Source organism: Centrocercus urophasianus, unplaced genomic scaffold (genome assembly GCF_019232065.1).
Source record: "Centrocercus urophasianus isolate 14NV4802_14NV808 unplaced genomic scaffold, USGS_Curo_1.0 seq_44, whole genome shotgun sequence".
Classification (NCBI taxonomy): Eukaryota; Metazoa; Chordata; class Aves; order Galliformes; family Phasianidae; genus Centrocercus; species Centrocercus urophasianus.
Window position 1 is genome coordinate 682,312 of NW_024885022.1, and position 24,890 is coordinate 707,201.

Genomic DNA, 24,890 nt, shown 5'->3' on the forward strand with positions numbered 1-24,890 from the left:
GAAGCAGATGGGACCTTAGTTTTTCATCCTCTTCTCTCCGGTGACATGGAAGACTACATGAAGCAGTCAAGAACAGGAGGACACAGTAGCAGCTGTAAGCTGAAGAGAAGTAGGGGAGAAACTGCAACTCACGATGCATTCTGTGCACAGGAGACTCCATGCACTTTCCTTTGCTCATGACTACACCTAAAGTCTCAGAGCTGCCAGGAAAGAATCTAGACTTCTGAGGAGAAATGAATGCAAAGCCGAAAAAGAGCTAGAAAAAGGGTGCATTAAGACTAAGAATTACCTTGATGAATGGAAGAAGTTATCTCAAATCGGAACTGCAGCTGGCCACTGACATGATCTGTAGGAAGCCTGCGACCGAGAGTGTAGCTTACAACCCTGTCCCTGAAAGAAAACAAATTCTGTCACAACAGACTATAACCTACCAAATGTCGACTGTCCATAGATAAAGCTGCTGTGTCCTACAAAAATACGTAATGAATTTCAGTCTATTCAACCCAGCCATGAGGGCACGTTGACTTGCATACAAAAGAACAAATGGCAGAGGAGAGGACAATGTCTTCAATTGCAATGGAGCAGTTGAGTCAGTGATTCAGACAGGCTTCTGGGATACACAAGCACATATGTATACATATAGAGAGAATGGTGGAAATGGAACCTCTGCAGCATGGGCATGGAAATATCAACATGGGAAGCAAACAACTCCCACTTCAGCTATCGTAACAAGACTTCCTTGCTGACCTCATCATGTCTACCCTTATGTAGAATCTCACATTTCCATATTTCTTTTCCTTCATTATTTGCATAAAATTCAGCTTTCCTGTACTTACTTTCAAAATTCTGGACAGATCAGTCCCCACTTACCACCTTCTCTTTGTAAGCTGATTGAACAACTACTCTTCATCTCTTTCCACCCCTCTTACCTCTATGAAGCTGAAATATCAGGAGAACACCTTCCTGACAAGGTTGATCAATGATTCCACTCTGTCCTTGTGCAGGTCCCTCCCTTTGCCATACTTCATCCACCCCTCAGAACAGAATGAAACTACAGAAGAGATTAACTTCCCAGTTGCCCAAAATGAGGCTGAATCAATGTTCGCAAAGCATTTGTTAAGTGCAGAGGGTTCACTGAATAGTAATATTTATATATCTTTTAAAGAAACACAGTCCCCAGTTGGGCCCAAATATATTTACTAGAGTAGTTTCACATGCATTGGAAATCACATAAATGAGATGATGTCAAGATTTATGTATAATCTTTCTGAATTTGTGGGTTCTCATTGAGCTTGCCTGAGATTTAAAAGCTACTGTGGTATCAAAACTAAGCCAGATCTAGGTACAGGCTGGAGGCACTGCTCTTGGCAAAGCATGTCCTTTGATAGACAGTGTTTTCCATAAGGAAGTAAAATAGGAAGATATAATCAGATGATGATGACACGTTGAGGGAAGCCAATGATATCAGTTACAAAGCTCTACTTTCCCCAAGCTGTTCTTTTCCATCTGGTTTCTAAAAAGCCACTCTATCTTTCCTACTTGAGAAACATGGATGTAGTTTAGTCCCTTCTGGTAGATTCAGCTGTCGGTATCACTGCCAGTTTTGAACCAGCTGTTCAAAAACACTTCCAACAAGCCCATCATCCTGCTGCTCAGCTGAACCGAGATCCAGTTTTCAGAAATGCCTTCCTGGCAACCACATCTTCTATGCTCTCTTCAGTAGCTTATTCTTTCTCTCCCTGCTCCTGAAGGTCTAAACGTTAAAGTTCAGAGCAAATGTTTTGGCTTTGTCAGCATGCTATCCATCAATCTCAAGTTGGAGTATGTTACTTTCGCTGCACACGCCATCCCTGGACCTTCTTATAATAGGGAAGCAGGGCAGGGCTGCTAATCTGAACTGGATATTTCTAGGCAGCAGGGGAGGGTCAGAAAGACTCAGCTACAACGTATATTTCTACAGCATTTCTGCTGTCTAAAGGGAGGAGGAACAGATCTGGCAAGATTTTAGCCCAGAGTTAATCCTCTGAAACATGAAAATAGCCTGTTGATAGCACTAAAACAATGTTTAAATTGAAAATATTGTACTCTCCAGATTTGTGGCCAGGATACACACAAAACCTTTCCTAAATGCCAGTTCTCATATTTCAAAATGTAACATAAGGTTATAAAGAGAAATCACTGGTTGGCCCATAGTGCTATGCATTCTACTACAGACTAACATTGTTCATCAGGCAACTCTCAGTTTAATAATGCCCACACAACATCATCATGTAACTATAATGACATATCACCAGAGCTTCAAATAGGCAGCACACTCCCTAAACAACTCAAAGTACGAGCAGCAAAATTACCCTATGGCATGTCTTTCCAAGAGGCGCTGAACTGGCATGGAGAGTTTTCCCAGGAAACGCTTGATGATCGGTCGGCTCTTGGCAAATTTGTCTTTAACTTCTATTTCCAGGACATCCGTGGGCAGGGAGACAAAGCTGAACTGCTGCAATAAGAGAAGAGTAAACAACATGAAGCTGGTGGCTGAGCAACAACATGCTGCTGCACGTGATCAGTATGTGGGATTCGATGGCTTTTTCAAGGGACAGAAACAGGTCTTGGAACCCAAGGCATAAATAAAAATAACCCGTCCTCAAAGCAATCAAGTGAAAACATCCTATAGCTACTATGTAACACTGAGGAATCAGGCTTGGAGAATGCAAGAATTTCACATATTCATGTCATATTAGCAAGCAAAGGCTCGTCTATGGTAAGAAGAGTACACCTATGGGATCTAATTAACTCTGCCCTAGCAGTGGTTATTGATCTAAATGCAATTGGTCAGATTTTTTCCACCAAGTTCTAAATAATTCAAATAGCTGCACGTAAGTACAACAAAACTGGAAGCACGGAGAGATGTTTAGACAGCATTTTCCTCCTCTAGACTGGCGATTTGTGGCAACTCAGCTGTGCAGCACATCTCAGCTATTGAGCAGTGGGGAACTACTGAAGTACACAACAGCTGATCACAGTTTTTAGATGCATATTAAAATCTTTCCCACTCTCATCTCTGTCCTAACTTAGAAGGGAACGGTCTGAAAACATTGTTCACCTGTATCAATTTCCTGGTGTGGTTCACAATACGATCCCACACAGCTAAACCAGATGGTAAGCCATGGCACAGGCTACCATAACCAGTGACACCAGGGAAGATAGGAATGGCAACATCAAAAACTGGTGCTGTCACTAGATGCTCTGAAACATGACAACACCGCCTCAGCTGGTCTGGTTTTGAGAACACCTGTTTTAACTTACATGTAATGTTTCAGCAAGCTTTCTAGAGAATGTGCGCACGAAAATCTCAGGAAGAAACACGGAGGGTGGTATTTTAAGTTTTAATTGCAAAGACTTCCACACGTACAGATTCCAAGTACAGGAACATTACAGCAACTAGAGATATAGGGATGTCCCCATAGGGAAAGCGAACCTTGTAACTTAGGGATCACAGTAAAAAGCAAATGTATTAGTTGCTTCTCCTTGCTTGCTCCTAGATTGCCTAAATTCAGTACAGACCATGAGCTGGTGACATGACTCACTGAATGCTTTTATCCAAACAGATCCGTTACTATGAGGATGCTATCAGCGAAAAAGAAGGACCTCTCTGCTATGGCATGCAAAAGGAGGATATCTGTAAGACAGCTGTTTGTCTAGCTCAAAAGTCAGTGTTGAACTGGAAGCTGACTTCTGTACTAACTGAATATTGAGATAGATGAAAGGGTCTTCTAGCTTTCCTACTGCCAGAAGTAGTCTTCATAGTGCAATAAACTCTGGGTTATTGAGGTATGGAGTTCAGCCCTAAATTGTTGTTATCCAATTTTCAGAAATGCTGAGTTTGAACAGCTTGATGTGCAACTAAAATGAGCAGCATGTTCTGCTAAATAAGTCCTGCAAACAAATAAACAAATAAATAAACAATTTGAGAGATACAATTCAAATAGCCTCCAAAGCGTTATTTTCTACACCTCTGCAGCATACTAGTGAAGTCTGACGCCTACAAAAGGGAAACATTATTTTTACATGTATACTGTAAAAATAAGCTATATAATAATTAATAAGGCATAATAAGCCTTATTAAAATAAGCTATATTACCATAACAGTATGGGTATTTTGGGTAACTGCTCATTCATGGCACATGCAAGGAAAGCAGAAGACATTCATTTAACTGAATGAGGTTACTTTAATGTAATGTAATTTGTCATTTAATGAATTTTCCACTATACTGTTGTTGACACCTATTACTGTAAAATGATTTCTGTGAGGTAGAGCATGCTCACACACACAGCAAGAGACTGAGCTGTCCGTAAGTGGAAATAAAAGTTAAGTTAATGAACTGTGCTTTCCTCTATTACTGATATTTTGCCTTGTGGTACAACTCTTGAAGAAAATCAGAATTTGCTTGCACTTTTGTTTTTGTAATGCCAATTGGAACCAAGTGGCAGCCTTTTTGCACAAGAAACACACTGACATTTTCCAGAGCACTTCTCAACAGCCAGGCTGAGTGGACACATGGAACATGTGTTGGAATCAGCCAGAGGAAATGTCTGTTGTTTACTCAGAAAGCTGTGCCTCTTAGGCATACAAATACAGTGATATTTCATACAATCTATAAATTCAAATTCTGTTCTGATTTGACCTGCCAACCATATTGCACTTGGGGATATACAAGACTGGCCTGGGACCAGCTTCTGGTCCATGATCACAGTTCCCAAGCACTTTCTCTAAAACAATCTTCTGACACTTTCAAGCTGTGTATTGAAAGCACAATTAAGCCTTTAATATCTGATATGTCCTGTGGCAGAACTCAAAGGATTTACCATATGGAAACTAATGCAGTTTGAGATTGAAAATGAAATAAAATAAATGGGTTCGGAGACAGTAAGATAGTGATAATTTTACAAGATTTGGTTTTCCATTATCTGAACACTTGCTCCCACTGCTCCCATACAGCTTAGTCCATAATGGACAGCATTTTCCAGAGGCAGTCCCTGAACGTGGATGCCCCATGCTCAGGCCATTCACCTTGCAGAGCCTCAAGTAACCCTCAGTTTAGAGAACACACTGGCCACTTGTCCTTTGAAAAATGAAATCCAGCAAAACCGCAAGGTTTTAGAAATCAAAAACTGATAAATTCATTTTCAAGAGTCACCAATCACTTTTGAAAATATGCAATTTATTGTGATATTTTAAGATCAGACTGTCCTCTTTGGAGGTGAAGCCAAATCACTATCAAATGCTATTTTCTTTCTCTTCACTTTCTTTTCTGAGAAGTGACAGCCCCTGTACCTTAGCCTTAAAAGGTTGGCTGCTTTTACACTGTTCAATGCTTGGCACTCATGTCTGGAAGAAAAAGAAACCTGTATTTCATTATCTTCTCTAAAATGTGGGCAGGTTTTGGAGTAAAACAGAGGACCTTGTTAGACAGGACATGGAAAAAGCTAAAGAACTGTTCTTTGCCTCAGTCTTTACCAGCAAGACCAGCTTTTAGGAATCCTGAGACCCAGAGACCAGGAGGAAAAGCTGACAAAAGGAGTATGTACCCTTGATGGAAGTGGATCAGGTCAGGGAATCTTTATGCGAGCTGGGCATTCTTATGTCCATGGCCCTGATGGGATTTCCACATGTGATGAGGAGTTGGATGATGTCATTCTGAGGCTACTCTCACTGTTCTTTTATCAATTATGGCAACTGAGAGAAATGCATAAAGACTAGGGAAGTCAAACATCACTCCTATCTTGTAGAAGAACAACAAGAAGGAGCTGTAAAATTATAGTTGAATCATCTAATCTGGAAACTGTTTCCAGGCACATAAAGGACAAGAAGATCATCAGTAGTCATCAGTATGAATTCACCCAAGGGAATTCATACTTGGTTAGCCCGATATACTTATATGAGCAGCGTGGTAGACCAGAGGAGAGCAGTAGATCTGAATTTATACTGCTATCTTTAAGTTGGAGTAAGACCCGAAGGGAAGACTCAGAGAGCAAGCTGCTTTTAAGTGCTTACGTTTTTTTGCTGCTGTTGTTAGTTAGTTTGTTTTTTCTTCCAGGCCCAACAATGACTTTAAATATGAAGACAATCAATTTCTTTGACATGAATAATCTTGTGGGAGTTTTGTGTATGAGTTACACATGGTGAAAACTGAAGATACATTCCGAACGCTGACCTGACAGAATATATCTGTAACCATTCATAAGACAAAACATTTCCAGAGACTGAGAATAGTTTACATAGAAAGCAAATTGATGATGATGATTAATTCCCATGTTTTCTTTTCAAAAATATTATTTGCATGCCTGAATATGGATAGATCATAGTGATGAGCTCTCAGAAGCACTATCAAGAAAGTTGCTAAAATGAAAAGAATAAGTCTACTAGTACTGATTAGAAAAGTTAAGTGCAAGGAAAGTGCTAAGAACAATCAGTATATTAACTGGTGAAAGGTAGGTAAATTAATACATTGGTGATACAGAGCATCAGGCTCTTGACTTGGAATTGAGTACGTGAAACAATTAAACAGAATATATTTGTGATGCCCACCACCTCACAGGGACAATATATGCAGAAATAAATCTTAAAAGGCTGTAAATTACTTTCGATGGCTGAAGATAGATTTAATCATTCAGATGAATATTTCATTAGTGGCTTTTTCATTTCAAATACTCCAGTGAAACAATTTCATGCTCTAGGTACTCACCACTCTCCATCTGTACTATTCTGCTCCCCATTCAAAAATCTTCAGTGCATGTCACTTCTGTCCCACACAGTGCTTCTCATATGAGCAACTGGATAAGTTTGAAGAGAATTCCAGTTCCTTAAACTCGCTACAGTACTTCTCAATGACAGGACAAAATATTGCAGTGTCACCAGCACAGGGTACAGAGCTCCACTGCTGCTGAAGGGTAAGAAACCCTACAAACAAATATTCCTAGCAGGTCTTTGCCCCTGGATTCAGCAGTGATCACAGTGTCAGAATCTGTGTGGTACCCTATTCTGGCGTGGCACAGTGTTTCCTTTCCTACAATAAAAAGGGTGCAAAAAAACTGCGCTGCTGTTTTAACATTTCATCCAACTCTTTACATTGAACTTCTTTAAAGTTGGATAAGGCCTTGCATATTGACTTCCTAGATTGTCCCCCAGATTTGCTCTCTCTCTTTATTGGGAAAAAAAGACCCTTCCTGTTCATTTCATGTTTTCTACAAAATTCAGAGTTACTGGCGAAGAGACTCGTGAATTTTCTTGGATGGCTAGTGGATAGTTTTGCAAGATGGCTTTCACTTTACAAATGACTAATATCAGCCTTAAGACATCAGACATTTAAAAGAACTCCTGAAAAAAATGAAGCACTGATGGTGCATCAAGAGACATGACCTTTTTTCATCTCTTTCATGCTGTCTACAAATTCATTAGTATAGGATAGGTGGAACACAAGATTAGCAAGACTGATAGTATTTTAGGTGCAGAAGATGTGATAAGAATGTGTTTCTGGAAGAATGACGTATTAGAATAACCTAGATAATTTTTCTCACTCCTTCCACTCATTTCTGAAAGAACTAAAGTTGTTTTGGGCTTTCACACTGCAGTCATCACAGGATACTAAAGCAAACTGCAGCTTTAAAATCACAGCTTTTCTGTTTTGTGAAATATTTGTTTTACACTTTATGTGGCCATGTGCAGTGGAATATCGTACACTGAAGCTGCCACTCACAAGGCAGTGCCATTGAAACCTCTGGCAAAACACTGAATTCGGGACTTAGATATCATATCATCTGTGCTGGACTTATGCTTAGGTACAAAGGCCTGCCTGTCTCTGCAACCGATTTGTTTGTATTTGTCAGAAGAAGAGGGAGAAAGGCTATCTAAGTTAAATGATAAAAAAAACGGAAGTTCAATCAGTGTCACACTCCTGTTGCTCTTTTCATGTTGAACTTCTGATGGAATAATGCATTACATGAAGCATTGGTAGGATTGTCAGTATCTAGATTTGGGCCCTAAATCTGATGAAAAACAGATAAAATACAATCTGCATCCAGTTTATAATAAGACCATTATTTCAAAAAGAGTTAAAGCATCTTGAATCAGTGGCTCAGCACTCAGTCTATTACATTGATGCCACCTTGATAGTCTTGCAGCCAGCACGCAGACCCCCTGATTCTATCCCTGCTGACTGCAGTACAGAATCCCCCTCTCCCCAGACCACCACCTCTAGCATCTGAGTCCTTGATTAATTGCTTCTTCTGATTGGTAATCTGAATAGACAGATTTCATGAGAATTTATTCAAGTGCAGTATTTTTCAAAGGTATCTCAAAGGTTCTCTGGGGTGCAGTCAGTACAAGTTACATGTTTGAAAATACTTTAATTCTGTTTATCAATTCTGACACATTAACTACTGTTTCTCAAGCACTCTTGCAACAGAATACTGAACACTTCTTACACACATCAGTTAATTCACCAGAAAAAATTAGCTATCTTCAGAGTGATAAAGCAGTCAGCTATAACCTAACAATTTTGTAAAAGGTGAGGCAAAGAAACATTCAGGGAAGCTGCAAGGAGTTTAGATGGTTTGCATCCTCACGCTCCTACTGAAAGGCAATCCACTCTTCCAGAGCTAGAATTACTGGAGTTGAAATTCAAAGTGTCATTTAACAGCTAACAATTCCTACTGCTTTAAATACATTGGACAGTTGCAACAACCAATTCTTACAGTCATCTCACTGCCAATCCTCTTGGCTCTACCCCTACTCACGAGAAAGTAACCAAAACCGAAGAAGCGACAGGTTCTAACAAAACTGTCACAGTCAAGAAGGAAATGCAACAAATAAATCTCAAGGGAAGTTCAGATGGGTTAAGTACTTAATTTGCAAACCCACTGTCAGAATTTGCCAGCCAGACTGAGGTATATTAACTACTTCTTAAACCAGTTTGTTTTGTTGATTAAAATCATTAGTGATCAGTACTGCTTGCCTGGACTGTCTATCACTTTGTGCTTGTGCACTGCTTACTAACAAATAAAATCTTCTTAGAGGGGATTTATCAAAAGACTGTGACAGAAAATGCACGGTCTCAACATGAAACAATATGTGAATAGTGTCATTATTCTTTTAACAGCAGTATTAGAAGAAAGGTGATGAACATTCACCTTCCTCAGTTCTACTAGATGAACAGAAGATCTGACAAAAGAACACTTCCTGAAGAGATTTATTTACGTTTTACTCCAAAATAGCATGCTAAGACAACTCGCTCACTATGACCTTGCAATTAAGTGAACTGTTAGCAAATCTGGTGGGCTGCTCCAAAATCCCTTCTAACGGCCCACAACATCAGTGGTGGATTTTGGTGGTACAGCTGTAGAAACTGAACCTTCCTATCAATATTCCGTCACATTTTGTTGCTGTGTGACAGATAGTAGCAGAGGGGCATCTGAGAAACTGGCATCTGACATGGAAGAGTATGTAAAATACAGGTGTGGAATTGCATTTTTCCGGGCAGAAAAGACTGACACCCACTGATGCCTGCTGAATGTTTATTCAGCAACCAACAGTGGATGTGAGCACAGTGAGGTGCTGGGTGATGCATTTCGGCAGTGCTGACAGTGGGTCATCTCTGCTGGTGCAGGTTTTTACAAATGCAGTGCGTGGGCTTTTGTTCAACACTGGCAAAAATGCATTGCTCATAGTGGTGATAACATTGAAAATAGGGTTACTTTTGGAGCAACCTCTCTATATAAGTGGCCATTAGGTGACTCTGACTTCAAAATATTTCTGATACAAACAAGCGCTACTGAAGTCAAATGGATGACACAGAATCATAGGATGGTTTGGGTTAGAAGAGACCTTAAGGATCATCTAGCACTAATCTCCCTGCCATGAGCAGTGTCACCAGCCAATAGATCAGGCTGCCAAGGGCCCTATCCAACCTGGCCTTGAATGCCACCAGGGATGGGGCATCCACAACATTCCTGGGTGACCTGTTTCAGTATCTCACCACCTTGTGAGTAAAGAAAAATCCTCCTAACATCTAATCTAAATCTCCTCTCTTCTAATTGAATGCAATTCCTCCTTTTTCTACTACCATTTGCTCATGTAAAAAGTAGTCTCCTACTTTTTTATAAGCTCTCCTTGGTACTGGAATGCTGCACTGAGGTCTCCCCAGATCCCTCTCTTCCCAGACTAAAATGTTGGGCAACTCCTGACCTTGGCGATATCAGCACACATGGATAAAAAGCAGAGTAGTCACAGTCATTTTCATTGTCCAACATGCAAAATTTTGCTTCTGGATAGCAAAGATACCTTCCATACTGTGGTTTCTTCCCAGTAGATTAAGTTTAAAAAGACAAAGTGCAAGCTATAAATTACTCTGGGAGGTCTTTCCTGAAGCTAGGCTATGTTGCAGATGGAAAAGCAAAGCCAAAGAGGTTGTGGGGCAACAACCCTACAAACCATTATGTAGGTCAGCAACACAACAACCTTGCTGGCTTCTGATCCCTGCTCTTTGTATTGTTTGCTCTTATTCATTGACATCTAAAATGTATCCACACCACCACCTTCACCTGCAGCTGACATCTTTTCTCCCCTCAATTGTCTATAGCCTGTAATGGATGGCAAGTAGTAGTCTTGACAGGTTAGGGGTACCTCCTACCTGTGCCTGATGAATGAGTATCTGATGTGATAGAACTGGTCCAGTCTGACACTTAAGACCAGACATGGGGAAAAGGCTGAGATAAATGCTATAGTCAGTACCAAGAATCTTATTATCAATATTCTAAATACAGCCACAGAGCCATGCATTGCCGACAACTGTCGACAGTCACTGGCAATTGTTTTGCCTTGCGCCAACCAATTGCTACAAGTGGGATGGGGCTTCTACAGGTAAGAGAGCATCCCTAACAGGTTGTTGGGATACACCCAACATGTTTTAGAGGATAGCAGAGGAATTACATAGATGCAATGTGCATCTATGTAATGTGTCAGGTCAGCTGTTTTTCAGAACCTCATCTATGTTAACAGATCTATATTGTTTACCAGTACAGATATTGTTAAAGAATGCACCACGATGAAAGTAGAGCAAGGAGTATGGAAAGAAGCTGGACCATAAACTGTGAATCAGCAGTAAGTTCTCTGTATGAAAGGAACTTGTTTTTATTTTCTACAGTTGCTTTCTTCTCATCACTGACTGTACAGACACTGTGGCACAATCAGTAACTAGTCTGGACCTTCCTTTGAATATTTACTAGCTTTTGTCATTGCACACTACAATATTCAGCACTTTGGCTTAGCAGAATTGGATGTTATGCTTCCATATGGGAAAACACAGAAACATCACAGAAGGACTCCTCTCAACCACTGTAAGACGCCACATGGTTTTAAACCTGCTTCACTGATCAGCTCTCATTGAAGGCTTCCACCTCACTTTCACTTGAGTATTGCTACAAGTGTCAAAATGTTAAAAACAACTCAACTCTTAGTAAGAAATTTACATCTGGTTATGCCTTCCTGTGTAAAGGACAATGAAACAGTGCAATAGAAGGATAGCTTTAATTCAGGGCTACTAGTGTCGAAAAATGTCTGAATAGCTTGTGAAATGAAGATCATTAATATTACACGACATTGAGGAAATATTGCCTGAGGTATCACAGTGCTCTTGGAGTATTCTTTTAATGCAGGTGGTTACTATGCAAATAGAACAATTTGATAAGTATATGAGGTGGAATAGCAAAATGAATAATGAATGTAAGTAAATGAAACATCTTCTTTTGCTTTGTAGGATTTTATTTTGATGGTGAAGTCCTACAAAATTAAGACAACACTTTCATTTCTGAATTTGCTCCAGGGTAATCAAGAACATACACAAATATAACAGCTTGTAGTTATTTCTAAAGTTTTATTTCCCTGTTTCAGAATTTGTCAAGTTTAGGAGCCAAAACTAATTAGATAAGAGAAAGAAACTGAAAAAGGTCTTCTAGCTTCTGTTTACATGAGCTATGATGGAGAACCTTAGGAAAGAATCACAATTCTGAAGTAATACATCATCCAAAGTATATTGGGGAAAAATGACTTGTGATGGAAGCAGTTAATGAAATAACTATGATTTCTCACAATTTTTCATTTCAAGTGTTCACATCCACCAGTGTTGTGAAAAAGGTGGATGGAAAAATAGCTACCACCACAATTTGACAGTTGTTTGTAGTTCTCCTTCTCTTGTATAAAAGGATAAAATTGAAGAAGCCTAGGAACGTCTGTTACAGATATGCCAGTATGGGTTTTTGTAACAAAAACTTCAGAGCAGCTGATGTGTGTAAACTGCAAGCCAAGCACAAGCAGTTAAACATTTCCACACCAGCCAAAGAAAATGATGGATAGTGTGTTGAATGACATCTCTGCTGTTGTAGACTCCTTACGGGCTAAAAAGCTAACAACAGAAAGGAAGAAGCTACATGGTTGCACACAATCAAGAAAACCAGACGGAGAGCAGAGAAGGTAGAATTCAGCTGTGTTTTTCCTTTCCTACACCCTTTATTAGGTTATTTCATTGTTTCTCCTTTTATTTCTGACAAACTCTTTGGAAACGAAATGTCAGCTCACAAACTCAAGCATATCTTATGACCCTTGACATTTAATCAGAGCCACATTCTTTCTTCGTGGTTATTTTATCCCCTGGCAGTGCAAAAAGACCTTGAAGTGAGAGCACATTACTTTGGCTGGAAGTTGTTTTTGAAAAAAGAAGACTTCCAACCAGTATTGAGCACTTCTAAAAAGATTATTTTCAGCCTCCATCAGTACAGCTTATGTCCCTTTTCTAACGTGAACAGCTTGTGTCACCTCAGCAGTTCAGTCTGGCCAACAGTGAACAGCAAGATCACAGGCACATCCTATGTCCTTTGAGCATCAATTTCTGGCATTCATGCTTTCTATAAACTCCCACAATCACATGCACCATATGTGTCACATAATGAAGCAAGTTTCCTTTTTATGCCTGCTTACCTCTAGACTGGTGTCTTATGCACTTTACTGAAACATTTCTGCCATTGACCTCCAGTTCCAGCAACTCTGGCCTGGGACCCCTCTGCCAGACACATCTGTTGCTTAGGGCAGGAAAGAAGATATTGCTTGGTGGATGCCTCACAACAGGGCCTTCCACTTAAGCAAGTCCTGTAGAAGGCATTTTCTCTCAGACTAGCTTTGAGGTGTCATCTCCTCCCCAACAAAAGTTCACCTGTAGCACAACCTGATGCAATACTTAATTTAAATTCATCCTCCTCAACGGAGGAGTATTCAGTGACAATTCTTTCATCTCCTTCCCCACTCTAACTTTCATTCCTATGCAGTTTGACCTAATTATTCCTAAGCTACTCTGCAATTTACATTTTAATTTGAATAAATTTAGTCTATTTATTTACTTCTACTCTTTCCTGCAGTGAAGATACTGGTCTGAAAGAGAATAGCAGTACATCAAACTCTTAATGTCAGGTTCCTTTAATTCCAGAGATTCCTTATTCATTGCTATCATTTTGGGTGTAATTTAAAAACAGCAGGGAGCAACTGAACTCTAAGATCTCATTAATGCCCATGAAGCCCTTCCAACAACAAGCAGCAGACTAGAGAGCATTTCTTCAAGGTGATAGGCAAATGTGCCAAGGTTGATTTTAATTTATACTACCAGTAACATTTTTCAAACACAGATTATTTTTATTTGCATGCTATACTATTTTACTTTATATAATGTTTCCTCTCTGTATAAGAACACTATGACAATCTAGCAGCAATCTTTCACATTATTAGAATATATTTTTCAATTCTGGGTTACATTTGCCTTCCATAATTAACTTCATAAACGATATCCACAGAGAACAACCCATACTGAAAGTTTTGACTTTGATTTGTAGCTATTTAAGCCTTAAGTACTGATAAGAAACCATGAAACACATCAAACTTGGTTAGATCAACAACTATTTAGATAAGGAAAAACTTACAGATAAGAAAAAGCTTAAAGAAAAGAATCCATAGCCAAAGTTGTTTCCATGTTTTAAGTCTTGGCTCAACTGCTTACCTCCCCTTGCCAGATTGGGTTAACTGTATTGCACATGATCTTAGATCTTTTCTCCTGTCCATGATGAGGAAGTGCTGGGAAGATGCTGTGTTTCCCAGGCTGGATGGAAATCTTCAGATAAGGATCTGGATTGAAAAACATTCCTTTCTTCAGACCGAAAGCCTGGAAATCTGAAAGAAGTTAAATAAGGTAAAATAAAGTGATTACTTTTTCAAATTAGAGGCAGTTATCAGGGAGAGCAGGAGAAATAGACAGGGAACTGATGAGGAATTTAAATAGTCTGGTCAGAATAAAACAAGCAAGCAAACAAAAAACTTATTGTATTTATTGTGAGGGAACATGAGGCCAAATCTTAATATTTAAAATTTATTTTCCGATTGAACTGAAAATTTTACAGCCTGATTGTGCAGGGTAACGTGGCTTCTAAATCAGAGCTTGTGGAACGAAATAAAAGTGATCAGAGCTAAGCAATTGTTCAATCCAAATTCCAAAACAAGCTCTGGAAAAGAGATCCATTCATTTTATGATGTAAACACGGCAATCACGATACTTCTCCTAACCATCGGTTTTCTACTTCTATGAAATGTAGCTTTTAGATCACTTTTTTTCTACATGAGAAGCCATTTTACTTTTTTTTTTCCATTTTAAAATGCTTCCTTCCACGCCTGGGCCAACTTTACCTGAATTAATTCATGAAAACTCATGTATATAATGTCCAAGTTTTGAGTGGGACTTCCTAGCTGCAGAACTCCCTGGTATTTGAGTTGTGCAGAGAAAATCTCCATGCACTTCTTTCAACATTTACTCTTAAGATCCTGCTGAAAGACACAAGTCTACTATGATTTCTTGCTATGAAGTCAATGAAAAGCAAATTTGCAACTATCATTAGTTTTGGTTCAACTGCTATAAACTAAACCTTCTGGCCTTCATTTTTCCAGCATCTCTAAGCTTTCCTAGGAAAACATAAAGCACTTAGCTTTTATTAGTGATTTTAGTAGCTAGTTTCTTTCCCACCATTCTTTGCATGGAGATCTGTTTACAGCTAAAAGCACTGACCTGCATTCTACCTGCTTTTTCTCACTTGCTGTGTTGAAGATGTACAAAGTGTTATACAAAAATATTCTGAAACTGCTTAGATGCATTCCTAAATACTCAATGTAAACATTTTCTTTTAACGTAGGTTTCCAAAACACTATCTTTAACAGTGCCTTAACACTCTTCTAACTGATTAAATCCAAATCACGGAGTTATTCTAACAAGTCAACAGGAGACCATGGAAAGCACTCCCAGAAGATATTCTAGGTGAATTGACACCACACCAACATCAGCATTTTTGCTTAGATTCACCAGGTTGTATTTCACTTTCTTCACCTGTGGTAAGAGGGAACGTAATAAAATGTGCAAACTAAAAAGGAAGTTGATTTTGATTGCATCTTCCAGCATACAGTTCATAGTTCAAAAGTTGCTGGCCCAGAAACTGACTGTACTAAAAAATCTCATTCTTCTGATGTTCTCTAATGAATAAAGATGAAAAATAGGGGATATCATTATTAACAGCCCATGTGAAAGTACGTTGCTGACACCATGCATTACCATGGTTATAGCAATATTTTTACACAAAGGAAAAGATCTGGTTCAAACTGATAACATGGGTTTCTCCTCTAAGTCTGCAATCTCTGTTAGCAGCATGCATCTAATCCATCAGCCCTGATGAAATCCTTTATGGCAAACTGTTTTGCTTTGAAAGTTGTACTGTTAGAAGTGCATTCCAGAAATAAAAACCAATATTGCAAAAGCGCTATGAATGACAAGGCCCAGCAGTGTAATAGTGTCAGAACGCTAAAATATGAGAGGAGGAAAAGACCTCTCAGATCTGATTTTCTTTCCCACTGATGTTTCCTCAAAAGATTTGAAACTGAAATATTTATTGCTATATATGTTTGATTTTTTTTTCCTTCAAAGAGCAGCCTTTCCATCTTTCTGTACCCTGTACCTGGTACAGAATTGATAGTACATACATATTGATAGGTACGTATATATTAGGTATCATTAAAAATATATATATATATATTTTGATAACCTATCACTCTCTTTTCATTTTTGGGAAATAAACAGTCATGAAGGTAAAGGTACTCCTAACCCTAATTAGTAAGCTGATTCTTGTATGTGCATGAGAAAAATGCTTTAGCTAAGCACATGAGAAATTTTATCTGCACCATTTTCTTGCTTAGATTGTACGATACAGTAAATCATGTTAAAATATCAGAACCTTCTGTTTTTAATGTCCAGTGCACACAAGGATAGCAGAAGTAGCTTTCTCAAGTAGGGAAATAGCACTTAAATATCTCACAAAAAATTCTGAGCACCATGAAAATCAGCTTTGAAAATGCAAGAGCTCAGAATAATGCTACACTGACACCTGTGTATATGCAGAAGAAATCAATTTAATTTGAAATGCAAGTGACGAATGCTGTAACTTGCTGTAACTACAACACTCAGGTACACTCTTACCACTGCTGTGTAACATCTGATCAGAACACCATTTGTTCCACTTTCACAAATGAAAATATTTCTCTCTCCTCTGTATTGTCTTTAGCAAAGGTTCGGAAGATACTGAATATTTAGGATTAACAGAATTCAAATCTTGGTAAAACCAATGAATCCAGATGGCTGAGATTTATGTTGGTGTACACTGCAGTTTTAGTGTATTTCATGAAGGCATGAGGACGTGCTACCAACATAACTCACCCATGCTTTTCAAATGTATATTTTTAGCCAGTTTATTAAAGAAGTTATTGATATATCATATGTCAGTTTCCCATTTGTTCATAAGTCTCTAAAAAAGGTTATACAGATCTATCAGTCTGATAATGTGAGGCCCTCTCTCTTATGGAAGTTGATGGAAGGAAGCAATCCAGGTGTACAGGCAGCAACTGCCAATTCTTTCACTGCTACAGACTTTCAGTTAAAAAAGTATGTGCATCCTATGCCAGCTAGGCTCACTTCTCTATATGCAGGTGGCTTACAGCAAGTGCTGCCTGCTGCTGCCCCGAGGGAATTATCAGTTTGTTCCAACTTCAGGGCTTGCCTTTCACACATGCTGATTTCTGGCTATCTCGATCAGACTAAAGGAAGCTTTGCTCTAGGTCATTTGCAGGCATGTCGCTTCTGCCCCTAAGCAGGGCCATACACTTCCCTGTCTGCCCTGTAAAGACTCGTTCTGTACACTCATTTTTCACACAGCATCCCGGACTTTCCGGCACTGATGACTAGTTAATGAGGAAGATTGTATCTTTGTGGCAATTTGGAAATCAGTGTGTGTTTAGTGGGAAAACATGAAACTAGATGGGGACGTTAATCAATTCACAGCTGGAATCTATTTGTGTTACCAGGTCTGATTATGTCTCAGTACAAGTGACTAAACTTTCTGAAGGTCAGAGGAGAGAGCACGACAGTCACATTTTGTCATGCACAGCAAGGAGATTCTCTGATCATAGTGATAAGCAAAACAATTGTGAGGATAGTGCAGATATAGTGAAGTACTGGCCTAGATCCGTGCCTTAGAAAAAAAAATGGAGAATAAGAGTGACAAATAGGGTATGGAAAGAGCTATGGGATGGGGCATCCACAGCTTCTCTGTTCCTGTGCCTCACCACCCATATCTAATCTAAATCTCCCCTCTTTTCATTTAAGACCACTTCTTTTTGTCTTATCATTATCTGCCCGTGTAAAAAGTCATCCTGCTTAGAAATTTCCATTAGGTACTGTAAGGCTGCAATGAAATCCCCTCAGAGCCTTCTCCTCACAAGACTGAGCAAGCCAGCTCCCTCAGCCGTTCTTCACAGCAGAGATGCTCTGGCCCTCTGACCCCCCTCAAGGCCTTCCCTGGACCTGCTCCAACAGCTCCACATTTTTCTTGCACTGGAGGCCACAGACATCATCACCACAATAATTAGGTTGTCAATTGATAGGTCAAACAGATGTTTCCCTTCCAACTTTGTAAAATAAAGAGCTTTCAGTTCAGCTTATGACATTCAATAGCTGTACTTGAACCAGGACTGGTAATTCAGTTGTCTATCAGTACGATAAAGTAATTGTCACAGCTAACACATCAGTGTTTCTTTTGCAGTGAGCTCTGTGTAGATTTTTACCAAAACAAGTATCACCTCTTTCAGAGAGCACAAGTTCACACACTGAGCTGAGCTATGTGAGACATAGAGGTGGCATCAGAAGAAGGAAAAATAAAACTCATCTTGCTCAAGATTCAGCAATAGGCATGGAAGTACCTCCTCTCAGCAATGTGCTTTTAAAGGAATAGAGATTATTTCAGCTACCAGTAGTAAATAACATTTCAACAGTCACAGTACAGCAATTTTGCACTGACTTGGAAATACCATTTTGATTTATGCAGTAGTACAAGATTCACAGTATGGGAAACGAGAACAAATTAAGCAGTATTACAAGTGGTATAAAACTTCAATAAATCGAATACTAAGGAATTGTAAAAATCTAACAGTAATGTGCAGCGATAGGAAGACTTATATCTAACACTGCAAAATAATACAGGGGAATTAAGAAAGATAACGTACAATAAATTACTGACTTAATCAACTACTGAATGGGATTCTGCAACTGGTGATATTCAAAAGGTTACACAGACATTAAAACAGTTCTTTCTGCTCTCAGAAATCCACAGATCTATAAATAGACTGCATTTCCCTGTACGAAAAATAATAATGTAAGTAAGAGAGCATTGGCTGGTACCTTTACACAGGGAGGTTCTTAAAGATCTGAGTTCAAAAAAAAACAAACAAACACAAACCCAACTAAGCATGATAGACTAGCCTGAACATTTTTGTCAAATGAGACAACCAGACAACATACTAAAGATAGTGGAAAAGAGGGAAAAATCATTTAGGACATGCCACAAAAGGACTATGGAAAGGATTCTCGTTTCTATGAGGAAGAGGCAGTGGAGGTGTAAGGAAGGAAACGGGTCTATTTATAAATGAAAAGGAATTAAGAAATTAATTATTCATAAATAGCCAAAAGGCTATTTTTAAAATTGCCTTAATCAAGAAAGAAAGCACAGAAAGAGTCTGAACAGCTACTTGAACAGTTTAACAGCGAGGGTCTCATCACTGCAAGCTGTCAGCCACTGGAGCAAAATACCACCTCTTATCTTCCTCTGAACCAGTCTTAGATAGCGGATATCACACAAAGCTCCATACCCCAGGGTAAGATTACGTGTGTTCCACAGGATAATGCAGCAGCTAATTTCAGACTCTAAGCACGTCAATCTAGAGCACCTAGCTGCTGGTGTGTTGGAGGGGTTAGCATTCACCTCACCTCTGCAAAGGTAAAAAACCAAATAAGCAGGTGAGTGATTAGTAACTTAGGGGTTTATAAAGAACGTATTTGGGCAAGTCAGTTTGAGTTGGGGGAGGGCAGAAGTGTTAGGTTTATGGTAATATTCAATAAGCAAAATTTACTAGCTAGGATTCCTGTTAGAAAATTGGTCACTAGGACTTCGAGAAATGTTTAGAAGACAGACTATGTTCTATATCCACATTTTGATGTAGTGTTTTTTCAAAATAATCTTTAGTGGACTGTATGGGGCTGCTGAATCACGGCCTGAACCTCTGACTGACCACCTGAGGCGAGCACTGAGTCAGCCATGAGAACACAGGTGAAGGTGATTCAGCTGTGCTGCTGGAAGTGTGGAGCCTGGCTGCACCTCTCCTAGAACCATTTAAGAGCTGACTGACAGTGGAGAAGGATCTCTTTTGGAGATCTGTTCCACGGGAGTTTCCTATGTGAGCCCAGGATAGGGTGAGTATCCTTTTCTGCTCTAGTATAATAGCCACCTAAGCCAAGCTCTCAAATATACTATATCATCTGTATATTCATTGATTGTACTGTGACCTAATGTTGTTTTCAGTTATTATTTAGATACTGAATTCTAAAACCTGGAAATTTATGTTATCTCAATGTGTGATCTGAAAGCCACAGAAAAAAAGAAATTAAACAACAACAAAACAATAAACAACGATCACTGAGTGTCTTATGAGTATTCAGGTTCATATGTAACCTTGTGACATGTGTAGACCTTCTGGTCATTTGTTCCACAAAATCACTTAGTGAATATGAAGTATAAGATATGTGAAATATGAAAGCTTGAAGAAAGTCATTTAATGCGATACATTGCTAGGAGGTATATCATGCAAATATCATAACACTTTCTAAATATACTATCTAAAGGAATGGCTTCCAGGGCTTTCAGCAATTGTTACATTGCTGCTAAAACACATAAAATAAACACATAAAATATAACACATAAAATTAACTTTCAGTGAAGCAGCTGGTACATCTTGGGCAGCTTAGTTCATTTCTTCTTTCTGTACCTCATGCAATAGAGTTTTGACACTTTCAGCTCCTTATCAGAAGAGTGACATTCATTGGTAACTAAATGCAAAGTTGCTGAATAATTTTCCTTCAAGGCTGTACTCAATGTAACTAAATTGGGCTTGTAATGTTTCTCTTAGTATTTTAAATAAAGAAAGTTGAAATAATACAGTTGTATAAAAGACTAAGAAGCCTAATCATGGGAAATTATCTTCTTTGAGATCAATGTTGCTAATTAATTAATTTGAACTAACTTTCACAGGACCAACTTCCATCAGTAAAGAAGCAAATACTTTTAGAAAACAAAATTCCTACAGATCTGTTTTGGAGAAGTTAGTGATCTCCTTTTGCTCTGAAGCACCAGTTTATTGTTTTTTGGGTCTGGAGCACAAGTCTTATGAGGAGCAGCTGAGGGAACTGGGATTGTTCAGTCTGGAGAAAAGGAGGTTCGAGGGAGACCTTACCACTCTCTACAACTACTAACAGGAGATCAGTGACTACTGATAGGAGAAAAGGTAATGGTCACAATTTGCACTAACAGTGGTTAATCTTGGATATTAGGACAACTTCCTTCTCTGAAAAAGTGGTCAAGCATTGAAACAGTCTGTGCAGGGAAGTGGTGGAGTCAACATCCCTGGAGGTGCTGAAGAAACATGGAGATGTGGCACCTAGGGCACGGTTTAGTGGATGTGGTGGTGATGGTTTATGGTTGCATTTAGTGATCTTAGAGGTCTTTTCCAATTTTAATGATTCTGTGATTCTAGGATTGGAAGGGACCTTATGATTCAACCCCTTGACATGGGCAGGGTTGACATCCACTAGATTATGTCACCCAAAGACTCAATTTGGCCTTGAACAGCTCCAGGGATGATGTGCTGTCAGCTTCTTTGGGCAGCCTGTTCTAGTGCCTCACCACACTTGTGTATGGATAAATATATACATGCAGCCATACATATGTACACATAAACACACACATTAAGGGTTTTAATAATTTCACTTTCCCACTCTGGGCTTCGAAATTTCACACTAACAGTACCTTACCTGACAATGAAAAACTTATCAGCCTCCGATTTCCCTGTCCCTGGATTGAATCTTCATTGGTGATGCTTTTAAAAATCTGCTGGAAGAAGAACAAAGATCTTTGTACTCAAAGGAGTATCTCTTGAACATAACCTGCTTAGTAACTGACCTTTTTACAAGGTAACCAAGAAACAATCAGACAACCATTAATCACAGCAACATTTTCATCTGGGTAATGATTTACCCACCAGTGGACTGAGTCAGACCTTCCTGGATGCACGTCACTAAAACAGAATGATAACAAATAATTACTGTAATTTTAATATAGCAGTTTCTTATCCCAAAAGGGACTATTAATTAAATGAGATAGAAGCAGTGCATAAGGAGCTCTCGCCTCTATTAACAATATCTGTTTTTTCAACTTAATATTGATAGGGTGGAAAATCCTTTTCCAGACAGGTTTTTGCACACATTTCTCCAAGAGCTTGTGCAGACAGCTGTGTATTATAATAGTAAGTATTGAGGGTGAAACTGAAAAAAATAACATAAATCAATAGGTGACTTTTTGAATCCACTTAAAACATATGGACCAGGTCCACAGACTGAGTTTTAATGTTAGGCTGCTGTTATATAAATTAAAACCCAGGTTGCCTTCTGGCTGTGATCAAAGCTGGGAAGAAAAACCACCCTCATCTCGATATATAAGGCATAAATAAGAGTCTGCATCAGCTGGAGGAAAGAGTTTTCTCTGCTGCTTCCCTGAACAGAGAGAGAAACGACTCTGAGTCAGGTTCTGAATTCAGCAGGATGGTGCTGCTACTATCACTACCTCCCACTGACTCTAGAGCCAAGCCAAGCGCTGCTCTGCTCCTGAGAAGTCACAGGCTTGCAGGCAAAAAAGTAAAAGAGCATTTACTTCCAATTTCTGCCAGAAAACAGTAACTCAAGTCCCGCTCAACTGTGACTCATTGCACAGTATATTAAATATTGTGTATTCAAGCTCAGCTTAGAAAATAGTCGTTTTTTGCCTCCCTCCCAGAAGCTCAAAACAGAGGAAGGGGCACTACAGCCCACCACCAGGGATTAAACAATGAGCACAGGTGACAGGTCAAGACACAAGTGAGGTACAGACCATAAATGTACTGGGTGAATTCAGTCATCATTTAAAAAATGGGCTCTGGAGGACTTCTTGCCATCAACAGTTTGTTTTAATTTAAATGAGAAAATGAGTACTCAGCAGAGGCACACCATAAGCGGATTCCACCATGGTGTGGATCACAATGATCATCAGTTAACTGGTTGCAATTACAGCTTTGAATTCTCAAGTAAGCAGGTTTGAAATTACTTACTAAAGCCACCACTGACTTCTGGAAAGATACAAATTTATATCAGCATTATAAGTGACACTGAAAATGTTGTGATAAGAACTCTTTTTCATTATTGGCTGAAGTTGTGACTCTATCAAGAAACAATGACATTTACTCATCAAGATGTATTTTTCATACTACTTCATTGGCTGACATTTATTACACATTATCCTTTAATGCTTACTTCTTCTGGTCTTTGCACAATTCTTTTCCAGGAGAGTGCCTGGGCAAATGGACCTAGGCATGTGCATATTTGCAAACCATGCACTTTTTTTTTTTCCAGCCTTTAAACATTCTTAGATTAGCCTCAAATTGGTATGAATAGTTTGAAGAGACAGGGGTGGAACTGATGGCATCCTGCAAATAACAGTGTATTCAAAAATTAAAAATGTGTTACTATTACGGGTCTAGTGTTAGTAAAATCGTATCAGGATAACACCGGTCCACCAATAAGCTGGAGTTAAGATGAGGCACGTGTCTGCACCCAGGAGCTGGGAAGTGCTTTTGTACTCTGTAGACATTTGTACTCTATAGGCAGTTGCGTGTATTGGAGTAAGACTTTTAACTTACAGAATCACAGAATTGCAGGGCTTTTCTGGAAGGTTCCTCAAGAGATCAAGTACAACCCCCTGATAAAGCAGGTACCCTGCAATAGGTCACACAGGTAGGTGTCCACCCAGGACTTGAATATCTCCATAGAAGGAAACTCCACAAGCTCTCTGGGTAACCTGTTCCAGTGTTCCATCACTCTTACTGTAAAGAAGTTCTTCCACATGTTTGTATGGAACTTCCTACATTTGAGATTTTAGACCATTATTTCTTGTCCTATTGCTATGCAGTGCTGAGAAGAGCCCGGCCTCATCCGTTTGCCTTTAGATCTTTATAAACATTGATCAGAGCCTCCCTCAGTCATCTTTTCCCCAGGCTGAACAGACCCATGTTACTCAGCCTTTCCTCATACAGGAGCTGCTCCAGGCCCTTGCTCATTCTTGTGGCCCTTTGCTGCGCTCCTTCCAGGAGAACCCTGTCTTTTTTGAACTGGGGAGCCTGGTATTCTACATGAGGTCTTACCAGGGAGAGCAGATGGTGAAGATCACCTCCCTCAATCTGCTGGCCATGCTCGTTTTAATGGACCATGGATATCCACTGGCTTTCATGGCTGCAAGTGCACGCTGTTTGCTCATGGCCTAACTCTTGTCCACCAGGACCCCACGTCCTTCTTGGCATTGCAAATTACCTAATAATACATAAGCCCCCTGGCTTGCAATGGAAAACGGCTCTTGTGTGATTTCTCTATTTCAGACTACCCCATCTACCCCATGGCAGCTCCTCTCTGCCGCTCCTCACGTTTCTCCCTGATGCAGCATGGGCTCTCTAAAGGCTGCAGGCTGCTTGCAAGGCCATTTCTTGCCCTTTTCCTGACTGCCAGACACTTCTGCCCTTTCTGAGCTCTGCTCTCCTCAAGGCTGAGGGCCCAGCCATGCCCTGCAATGGGGCTTCTGAAGCTGTCTGGAGCAGTCTGTGTGCAGCACAGGGCAGTCCCAGCCTTGCCTGATGCAGCAGAGCAGCAGGCCCTGCTACCAAACTCTTGTCACATAAACCCAATGTACCCCACTCCATTTTTTCTCTGTTCCGTCTTTGCCTCTAGGCTTCATTCTAGTCTGCTCATCAAATTTTAAAGTTGCAAGAAAATTCTCCAGCCCTTACATCCCCTAAAAATGGCGATAATATCTCTGCTCTTCACTGTGAGTTCTCCCTGAAGCCCAGGCCATTCATCCTGTGCTGTGGCTTTCTTTGTCTCTCTGCTATGCCCTGGAAATGCCCAGAGCTTCCTCCCCAGGGTACACCTTGCAGCTCTGCAAGCTCTCAAGCCATCCATTTCCTTCCCTTGAGCAGGGCCACCCCACAGCCATGAACAAAAAGGATTCTTTCCTACAGTTATTTAGGTACTGCAAATACAGCTGTAATGTTCACTCTGAGTGAAAGTTTACTAAACGCTTTGTGT

The 24,890-nt window shown here is 39.7% G+C and overlaps 1 protein-coding gene across 6 annotated transcripts in view; it reads right to left on the bottom strand.

The window, feature by feature from the left end:
* HECW1 (HECT, C2 and WW domain containing E3 ubiquitin protein ligase 1) overlaps positions 1-24,890 on the bottom strand; it is a 232,883-nt gene that overhangs the window by 67,289 nt on the left and 140,704 nt on the right. For all 6 annotated transcript variants that reach the window (XM_042834238.1, XM_042834235.1, XM_042834240.1 and 3 more), the window contains 4 exons: positions 21,540-21,615; positions 14,094-14,263; positions 2,352-2,494; positions 290-390 (listed from right to left, as the gene is read on the bottom strand). In XM_042834238.1, the coding sequence (XP_042690172.1) occupies positions 290-390; positions 2,352-2,494; positions 14,094-14,263; positions 21,540-21,615 (490 nt within the window). The remainder of the gene's footprint in view (positions 1-289; positions 391-2,351; positions 2,495-14,093; positions 14,264-21,539; positions 21,616-24,890) is intronic.